Raw genomic sequence first — 10,797 nt, forward strand, 5'->3', positions numbered from 1 at the left:
CCATACATCGTCGCCGCTTCTACCTGGATTACTCACCGTCTGACTTCAAAGGAGCAGACCCAGTCAGCTGCAACGGAAGCTGTCAAACATATGACTGTAAAAATGTACAACATAACAGAACAAATGTGATATATATATATATATATATTATATGCTGTAAACATACTTTATGAATTAACCCAAATTTTACATTTATAGAACTTGATATACACACAAATATGTGTAAAAAAATAAAATAAAAAAAAATCAAGTTTGACTAATGCACTGCACATATGCATGCTACCAAAGTTTTTCTAATCCAACAGTATGTAAAGACAGGCATTAGTTAGCAATGGCATTTGATAGCGAGAAATGCTGACCAATATTTATGATTTTTCTATTATTAATCTATTCAATCTAAAATTTGTGTAGCTGCGAAGTTAACAGCCAACATTAACTCCAGGATTGTCTTCTGTAATTTAAGATAGAACTAGATATCTAAAATCAAAACACTAAAGTTTTATAAAGATAAAAAAAAAAAAAAAACTCATCAATAGCATATATTCATCCAAGGACATATTTAAAACCCGATAGTTATTTGAAAGCAGCTCAGACCTGGTATGGTGGTAAGGGAAATCAGTTTATTCACAGGCAACAGTATACATTAAAATGTATACAGACTTTAATACGGGTTCAAACATTTTTATACAACCAAGATATTTGTCTTGTGCACATGAAAGACACTGCCAATCAACATAAAAAGACAACAAAAAAAAAAAAATCAGGAGTCCTCCCATCAGAACAAAGAAAAACGTTCCTGGGATTCATGGAGTCTGTGAAACGGATGCATTCTCAAAAACCCGAGCCGTGTTTCTTGTCTGAGCAGGAGAATACTGGCAGAAGCAAAGAAGCATACTTTATGGATGTATTTAAACATGCCAATTCCTTTGTCTTCTCATTGGATATGTCATCATGTGAGCTTGCTAACAATGGCTTGGTTCAAGGAGTTAAGCTGATTTGTCCATTTGTCTAATGCTGTGTAGCGAGCGCCTCCTCTTTTCTGGTAGTCCAATTCTAGAAGCTGGTTGACTTGGTCAATTCGTCCATGGATTGTGCTGTAACAAATGAAAAAATGTTTTGAAAATTAAATTTTAATAAGGGACATAAATTTTACTAGATCACAACAAATTACAAATTAAAAGCGGGCTTAATTAGAAACCTTTTAAATTATTCACTTGTACTGGTGAAACAATTCAGCTGGGATCTGATGCTTTGTGCAGCAGATCACTGTTGCAGTTGAACGTTTTTTTATGGATGTCTAAGGAGGACATTCACCAACCAAGCGAAATATTTTACTCCTGTTTGGGTTGCACATTTGATGCTAGAGGTGCCATGACCCATTGAAAATGAACTTCATTCAACTGCTTAAATTTTGTGTTTTTTTTTATCTAGCAAAACAAATCTAAAGTCATAAAACAAATCTTAAGTCATAGAAGCCGTCAAGGTGGGGCGTGCATAAATCAGGCTAGTTATGCCCATCTCACCTGCAATTGTTTAAGCTGCAATACAACTCATACTTGATGTTATGTAGCTTAACAAACCCTGAATCATTCTGTTGAGATTGAAAAAGGTACATTTTTCATGTGTATAATCCTCCAATAAATATAAACCTGGGTATCGATATCGAGTTTGAAATTTTAACATCGTTACAATCCTATCTGTATGACAACCCTAATTAGCCATGTTTCCATCCAACTGAAATGCAAATTTTAAGAGAACTTTTACATTTTCTAAACAAAAAAGGAAATGTGAATTTGCACTGATTCCATTTGATTTGAAGCAAATTAACCAAGCGACGCAAAGTGTGGTGTTGTCGCACATTATGTAGTCGTGCATGGCTGTAGTGGACAGGAAGTAGAGGCTGCAATCTAGCACTCACCATAGATCAGTAATGGAGGACAGTTTTAATGAATGTGTTGCTATTAGGGCAAGTTGTTCTAGCGTTAACATGTCAGCTAGCAATAGCAATGTTGCTTCCAGCAATGTACTTTTTTTGAGGGAGTTTTTTCAAATTTTGTCATTTCCATCAGCTTTTCTAATACTGCACATCAAGAAAAGCTGATGGAAACACACCTACCTCTTTCTTCCCACGGTGCATCCTTTTGCTGTGTGTCATCCAAGCAAGTGACAAACACTTACACTGGCACACACTAAAAACCTGATGTATCAGAGGAGACCACTGTCTGCCATTGCTCTCTGTGCCTGTTCTGAAGCTCAAAAGTTTACTTTTAGCACTTTCTACACTGATTATGGGCGTTCAAGTGAAAAAAAAAAAAAAAAGTGAAACATTTCAATCAGATAAAGTATTGATTTTGTTCAGCTATTTAAGCAACAATAACTCCTTTGTTGAACATGAACCTTAAGCCAAGCTTTTGCTTTCCGCATGTCTAAATGAAACGTGTTGGTGAACCACTGGTCCTTCCTTGGACCGGTTTGGATAGATACTAAAACTAAACTTAGAACATCTGGGGAAGCTCTTACCCACATATCTAATCAAACTCAATCAAGATTCTTACCCGGGTTTAGTTTTTATACCTCTAAAATATTTGTCACAAAGCTAAAAATAAAACATAACTTAGACTTCTTGTCCCTTACCAATGTAATATATTCTTTGGCTTGTCTAAGGTTTACAAGTCCAACCAACAAATAGACCTTAATGACAGCTGAAGCTTCGACACACTGACTTTATACATGTCAAGGCATCCAAACTATGAGGAAATGCTATTAATAAGAACTCAGGTGTTTTTTTTTTCTTTTTCTGTGCACACAAAACAAAGAAGGACAAGCTTACTTATCCAGTATGCACTGCACCAGCAAACTCTCCACGTCACACACGTCAATGTTTAACTCCTGAAACACAGACAGGAAAAAAAAACAAAACACAGGAATGTTATTACATCTACAAGAGAAAAAAAACAAGAGGCACATAATGCAACGCATTAGTGGGACATTATTCTAAATACTTTAAAATGACAAAGATGGGGGAGTAAACAAATCATGAACATATTAACATATGGGTACCTAGTATCTGCATCCTTCTATTAGTAACAATATACAATATTTATTATAGGCAGATAGATTAGAATTGATAAGTAAGCAGAAAAACAGGCATATACAGGAAAGGATTTGGTAAGATGTCCTGCTAAAAACAATAACAGCTTACATTTACAGATAGTGACAGGGCCATCAGTGTTTATCTGATCATCTATCAACATCTAAAAGCAATGGTGCAATGAAAAGGTCCAATATTGTTCCGACTCACCTTAGAAATGAAAGGGATGTGTATTCTTGTGTATGGTTTGATGAGTTTAATAAGGACTTGAGTTCTAATGTTACGCAGGAGCTCTGAAACGTCACATCATAAAATCAGTCAATTTTTCCAAACCACTGCTCAGGCACGTCGACTCGAGTCACAGACTCCACTCACCCTCTATGTGCTCTCTAATGAAGGGGTCGTCCATTATGTTACTGTGGTTTGTTTTCAAGATTTTCTCAAACTCGGTGATGTCATTGTTCTGGTAGGCGCTGAAAAAGGAAAACATTTTCACTTCTTTTAATAATTTCAATGTCTTTTGAAACTGCATGAGAAAATCCCGCCCTGAGGGGTCATCAAACATATTGCAAAACATCCAACTTTCTTCTAAACCCTATTCTTATATTAGCTTTGGGTGTCCACTCTTGGCTTCTTGTTTATTTAATCAAATCTTAAATATGAGCCTGAGAAACGTGGCTTAACAGTCAGTATCTTATTCAGTGTAAACACTGGAACAAAAGCTAGCAAACAAGGAAACGTCTGTAAAAGCCTAACTGTGATTTATACAACTACCATGAAAAGACCTAAGTTTTCCTATTTCAAAGATGATTACCACAAACAGAAGTAAAGTTCTGACATTTGTTGTATTGGAGCTTGTAGGAATATAGACATGCCTTAAAGGTCTTCCCATTTTCTTATTACTGCTTCAAACCTGAACAACTGAACATCTGTTCTGATATACCAACGTAGAGAAGCCAATAATGAGATTAGAAGGGAAAATATGTATATTTTTCATTATGATATTAATAAGGGAGGTGTGCATGTGTGTTTACTTCAACCCTCCTTTATTACATGTCTACAGTAAACAGTCACATTCTATAAAGAGCATCTGTGATCAGCAAATTTGACTTTAACAGCAGTTTAACAGCAGTTAAAGCAATTCACTCAGAAGGATTTAGGCCTGGACTTTAACCGAGCTATTCTAACATATAAAAATATTTTGAGCACAGCTTGAATGTTTAGGGTCATTGTCCTGTGACAAAATTGAGCCACTCCTCCCACAATATAGTCTCTTATCAATTCAAACAGGATCACAGATAAAAACGGTTGTGAAATTGTGACATCTGCTAAAATTACTCTATAGTGTGAACAACATTTGTAGATTGACACTTACCTTACTAAGTTTGTCATAGCTAGAATTTCTGGGTCATTTTTGTATGGTTTGGCCTTTGGGGGTGAAAAACATAGGTTACAGTATAGAAAAAAATGTATTCAAACAAACATTATTTCTCCAATTTTTCTCTGCTGTTTTATTAAATCTACAAATTAGCTGGAATCATTTAACTTAATTTCCATTTGTCCTACAGCACAATATAAATTAAGTGGAGCTAAAGCAAAAACAGTTGTTTAACCTACCTCTTGAGAATCGAAAGGGTTAATTCCTGACTTCATCAGCATGTTTGCCAAGACCAGGTACTTCAGGCATGTTGTCCTCCTTGGGCTGCCAGACTCATCATAGTTTTTAAAGGCTTCAAAGAAATCTGTGTGTGCTTTCTCAAACTCGCCCTCTCTCAGATGCATCTTGCCACCACACTCTGTCAGGGAGGAATATAAGACGATGCATTCAGCCAACAGCTTTAGGATCACGACATGTGACAGCATCGGTGGCTTTGATGAATGGTAAGTTAACAAACCTCTAATGACTCCCATTATGAGGGGGTGAGGGATGGCGGATTTAATGTGAAGCGACTGCTCATACAAAGCTTTTAGTTTCTTGTTGTTTTTCTGTGCAGTGTACATCTGGATTTCCAAAGCGTAGATCTCCAGCAGCTGCGTGCCTTTCTTCAAGTCATCTTCTCCATCATCTGTCTGGGGATAAATGAAAAAATTATGGAATAATGAATGAATGTGAAAACTGTCCACGTATTGGTCACAATTGCATTACACTTATCTTTGATTGCTATCATTTCATAGAACGCCCACAGAAATGTCAATTCGTGGTAAATTATTTATCTGGATTTAATACCTGACATGACTGGTGAAGTTGTCGGAGTATCTTCTGAAGTTTCCCATATTCTTCTCTCTCCAAGTAAAGCTTTCCCAACTTCAAAAACAAACAAACAAAAAGCAAATATGGTGTGCATCAAAGTAGTAAACAACTTTGTAAGCTAACCTGAGACTATGGAGAGATTCCAACGTACCTTGGTGTTTGTTTTAAACCACAATCTATCATTTTTTGCATCTTTCAAAGCCTCCAATGTGGTTTCATAAAACTCCTGCAGCAAGTCCATCTGTTTCCAGAAAAACAACAATTTAAGACATGCTGCACTGCAGACAGCAAGAACAAGAGTGAATAGGAAAGCAATCTAAGATTACAAGTCTTAAAATACAGTGTAAATATTAGTGTTGCACCGATGCCATTTTTTCGCCACGATACTGATACCTGTCTGTGCAGTATCGGCCGATACCATCTGTTTAAAACAGATGTGTGTGTATATACGAAGAACCGCATACTACTTGGATATGAAATAATTGCCATCATGGCTTTGTCAAGCTGCTGCCTACCTTTGTGAAGCAGGAAAAAGACTAATACAAAGTGAATCCAGTAAAACTTTTAATTGCCTCCCTAACCTTCTGGCTCTCAAAATGGTATCGGTGCCTCTTTGCTGGTACTCGCCGATACCGATGCCACCATTTTAGTGCAGTATCTGGTCCCTGCCCGATACTGGTATCAGTATCGGTTCCATCCATCTTCTTCTGTTTATCCAGTGTCGGGTCGCGGGGGTAGCAGCTTCAGTAGGGAGGCCCAGACTTCCCTCTTTCCAGCCACTTGGGCCAGCTCCTTCAGGGGAATCCCAAGGCGCTCCCAGGCCAGCAGAGAAACATAGTCCATCCAGCGTGCCCTGGGTCTCCCCCTAGGCTTCATCCCAGTGTAACTTGCCAGGAACACCTCACCAGGGAGACGTCAAGGATATGGGTGTAAATAATAATTGTTTTGTATCGATTGTACCGATGCATCAACACGTCCACAAGAGTATCAATTTGCTCCTGGATGTAATACTGACTCCGGTGCTGCAGTGGCGCTTTACCCATTTTGAAGTGCTTCCTTCTGCCACTACCCTCTTTCCACCTGCACACACACACTCGCGTAAACAGTTGGCAAGACAGACATGGCTGATACTTCAGTATCGAATATAATCAAAATGTTGGGTCAGGAAATTTGATACTGAATCGAATCGCCATGATGGGAGTGATTTACACCCCTAGTCCAGTAGGCATCCTAACTAAATGCCCGAGCCACCTCAACTGGCTCCTCTCGATGTGGAGGAGCAGCGGCTCTACTCTCAGTCCTCCCAGGAAGACTGAGCTCCTCACCCTATCTCTAAGGGAGAGCCCAGACACACTACGGAGAAAACTCATTTCAGCCGCTTGTGTACAGGATCTCATTCTTCCGGTCATGACCCAAAGCTCATGGCCATAGATGAGAGTTGGAACGTAGATCGGTCGGTAAATCGAGAGTTTTACTTTTTGGCTCCGCACTCTCTTTACCACAACAGACCGGTACAGTGCACGCTTCACAGCAGACGCCGCACCAATCCGCCTATCAATCTACCCCTCCATCTTCCCTCATTCGTGAACAAGACCCCAAGATACTTTAACTCCTCCACTAGGGGCAGTACATCCTCCCCAACCCAGAGGAGGTTCTCTACCCTTTTCCAGCTCAAAACCATGGTCTCGGATTTATAGGCACTGATCCTCATATCCGGTATCGGTGCAACACTAGTAAATATATACAGGGTGCAATGTTAGAGGTCTGCAGAGACCATTGATGGATAAAAAATGTGGATCTTTGCCTACAGAGATTTAAATATTTGTATTTTCTTTTGGAAGAGGAATATTAATATTAATAGAAGAATAATAAAGTTATTTGAAGGAACTATAACAGTACTTAAAACTTTACCTGTTTAGAGGTAGATATGTAATCCAGAATTGAGTTGATGGACTTTTCTGAGTAATTCCTGGTAACAGCACTTCGGATGTATGTAAGGAGCTGCTTGTACCTGTTCATCATTTCTGGGAAGTTGGTCTATGGTGACAGGATAAACAATTCAATAAACAGTTTAATCCTGATTTTGAATAAGACTAAAACGAAAAAACAAACAAAAAACTTAAGTGTATGTTACATGACTTACCAATTTGAAGTTGATTTTTATCATCTGCTTCAGTGCTTTGAACCCCCATTCCCCCTTTTCTCCCTCTAGTTCCAATACCTGTTTAGAACAAATATGAAGTTTTGCTTTCAGTAAACATTCAGATAATAAGGGGATTAAATGAGTATAACTGCACCTTTTGGAAACTGCTAAGTGCTGCTTTGGGATCGTCCTCCTTCAAGGCTTTGGAGTTGTAGTACTGGTTCTCCAGGTCCACATTTGGCTCGGAATTACTATCCTCTGAATATTCCTAAATTCAAAAATAGGAATATATGAAAAGAATATCCATCAGGGTTTCAGATTCTTTGCTGCATAATTCAGATGTAAGCATGTCAGATTCAGGAGCTAGCATGCAGCTAGCTGACAACATGACTTTGTAACTTGATCACTGATATCATAGCAAAGCGACAATCTTACTTAAACACCTCTATCGATCAATGCCAATGTCTTTTGACCTCATTTAATAACAACAATCGCTACGTAAACAAGGGAGCCACGTTATTAATGCAATGACAGATTCATGTTAGCAAAAAGCTAAAGCTAACTAGCTCCACGCTAACGTGACTTCACTATTAGCTCCCAGCGGAAAGAAACTGTGAAAATTCAAGCGTCAAAAAGGTGATAATAATTTTAAGTACCAGGTCGTAATCCTCCTCATCATCGCACATGAAATCATCCTCCATGTCCGACATTTTAATGGGGTTACTTGTCCTTTTTCAGTTAAAGCCAGCAGCACGGGCCTGCAGTATGTTTTTGCAGAGAAGTGGTGAATAGGTGCGGTAAGAAGCAGTGACACATTTTATCCGATAGATGGTGCTATTGCACCGTCTTTAGTACATTCATATACTTTTAGGTTTTAAACGCCAAGTAATTCGATGTGATTCAATATTTGCTAAATCTGTATGCATGTGATATTTTAAAAAGGAACAAACTTGTCATTAGAAAAAGAAAATTGCTTTGAGAACCAGTATTTGTGAGGGTGTTTTTTTTATTATTCAATATAGGCTAAATAATGACATAAGTTATTAATAAAAGTTAATTTTACAGTAAATTAATGCTCAAATTACTTTTCAAAATACATTAATTATTTCATATTTATTGTGTTTTTACTCCATGATTAAATAAACTACTGCTGCAACTTAAATAACTAAACCCTGACATATGCATCACACTTGCACTAAATGGCAAATTTTCAAAATCCCTTTAAATAGAACTCAACTCAATGTTCTACTGCATCTTGCACCATATTTATTTATTTACTTATTTGACTGCTCTGAACCTTTCCATATCAATGCGTTTTGCACCATGTTAAACTGGTTTTCCTTCTCTCCACTGTTTACATTCTGATCACTGCTGCACTTATTAAATGGAAATGCTCGTTTCACTGTTGCAAGCTGCTCATTCACTGTTGAAAAGCTGAATGCTTTAAAATTTCGTTTTGTATACACTCTGTGTACCGTATACAAAATGAGAATAAAGTCTGTCTAAGTCTGAAGTCTAAACCCTGATGTCTGGTTGTTTAATCACGGCAGCAGACCAATCACTTTTTCCATGTGAGTGTCACCAGCTCACTCTGATAGGTTTAGGTAACAAGTTAAATAACTACAATGAACTGCATTAGCTATATGATATTAAAGTAATTAATAATCATTAATTAAAAAAAAAAAAAATATATATATATAATTATGAAAATTATTATTTTATAATTTTATATAATCATTGTTAATGAAAATATAATTTTAAATTTCACAATATAATTTATAATATAATTTAATTAAAATATAATTAACAATAATTATAATTCACAGTTGATTAATAATGAAGCATCGAATATGGCTTAGAATTTAATAATTCAACTGTTAGAGAATGTTTTACCCATCGAACTTTATGTCATATTTGTTTTTTAATTGTGAATACTATGTATATAAAATTCTGCACTTTAGCCCATCACCCTTGGGAACAAGTGATCCCAGAGGTGGCCTAGTGGCAGACCATGAAATTTAAACCTCCAAATACTTTGCTCAAAACACAGGACCAACATTTTTAGAATCAACATTTTTTGAATTAATATTTATGAATTTAATGTATTTAACCAATGATTTATTTAAATCATCCAATAATCAAATAATTTTTTGGATGGCTTATATATCAGTTCAATCAAAGACATTTGACACTAAGTAATTGTAGATTAATTTTTTATTGCTTTTTTTTTTTTTTACTAAAAGGCACAACGTTCAAAGCTGTGAATTTATTGTGTGTATGTGAAAATTAAGTAAATTAGCTCAAATTAATTTGATGAGACAAAGTTATGTTATTCATTTAGAAATAGTTTTTACCAGGCGAATGCCAGATTATTTCTGTGCTCTACAACAGCCCAGATGGAAATTGTTTGTCTGGTTCCTTTGCTCCAATAATTTTAGCATGCCATAGGGCTACTGAATAAAATCAGAAGAAAATGAGTTAGGCATAATTAATCATTAACTTCAAAGATACTGCATTAGATGTGTAGAGGCTTGTAATTCCCGTCACTGTAAATATCCTTAAAATTCCAGATGTGCGTGTCAGATTTTAGTCAGCCCCATTAATCAGTTTCTTGTCCAATGGATTTCGTGACTACTCAACGGTTCTGGCTGCCACACAGAGAGACCGTTGGCAGCATTGCATTTGACCACCTCCCCACCTCATTGCGGGGTTCATTACACATTAAACAGTGTGAAAGATTATTTTATTTAGAGACTCGGAGTTTCTCAACAGAAACTTTGTGCAATCTTCTTTCATTTAATCGACATGTGTTTTATAAATTCTAGGAGGAAAAGAAATGGTGAGTGCTGGTGAAAAACTCAAGCTCTGATCTGATGCAGTCATCTTGGTCATAAAATGTACAAACTCCAGACTCAAATCCATAAATCCACTAAATTCAAAGTCTTGAGAAATCGGAGTTGTGTGATTGTGTTTATTAATGGGTCTTATAGCGCTGTCTTTAGGCATATCATCCTTTGTGTTTCCCCAGACAGAATTAGTGCACATTTTACAGAACATTACCATATGGTTATGTGCCTGGTTCACATGGAGATAAGAAAACTGGAATTCCTGTGCAAAGCTGGTGTGTGCTCCCTCACTGACATGATACAGTCTGTTCGCACCCATTGGCTGACTGCGTGAGAGGCTTGAGTTGAACAATGGTGGCGTGTGCTCTGTCTGTCAGCGTTTCATTAATTGCACAGCTTAGTGTCAACACAGAGCACTGAGCACCGATGCCGCAAAAGCATTGAGTCTGAAGGAAAGCCATATGGG

At 37.1% G+C, this 10,797-nt stretch overlaps 1 protein-coding gene across 1 annotated transcript; it reads right to left on the minus strand.

Moving 5' to 3' along the window:
• Positions 1 to 865: 865 nt before the first annotated feature.
• On the minus strand, positions 866 to 8,293 carry cops2 (COP9 signalosome subunit 2). Its single transcript, XM_015375588.1, has 13 exons — positions 8,142 to 8,293; positions 7,640 to 7,753; positions 7,486 to 7,563; positions 7,254 to 7,379; positions 5,494 to 5,583; positions 5,319 to 5,396; positions 4,987 to 5,161; positions 4,709 to 4,887; positions 4,467 to 4,519; positions 3,467 to 3,564; positions 3,302 to 3,384; positions 2,831 to 2,889; positions 866 to 1,094 (listed from the first exon to the last, which is right to left on the minus strand). The coding sequence occupies exons 1-13, from the start codon at positions 8,193 to 8,195 to the stop codon at positions 950 to 952; spliced, it is 1,332 nt and encodes a 443-aa protein (XP_015231074.1). The 5' UTR covers positions 8,196 to 8,293; the 3' UTR covers positions 866 to 949.
• Between the last annotated feature and the right edge of the window lie 2,504 nt (positions 8,294 to 10,797).

Source organism: Cyprinodon variegatus, unplaced genomic scaffold (genome assembly GCF_000732505.1).
Source record: "Cyprinodon variegatus isolate N-32 unplaced genomic scaffold, C_variegatus-1.0 Scaffold122, whole genome shotgun sequence".
Taxonomy (NCBI): domain Eukaryota; kingdom Metazoa; phylum Chordata; class Actinopteri; order Cyprinodontiformes; family Cyprinodontidae; genus Cyprinodon; species Cyprinodon variegatus.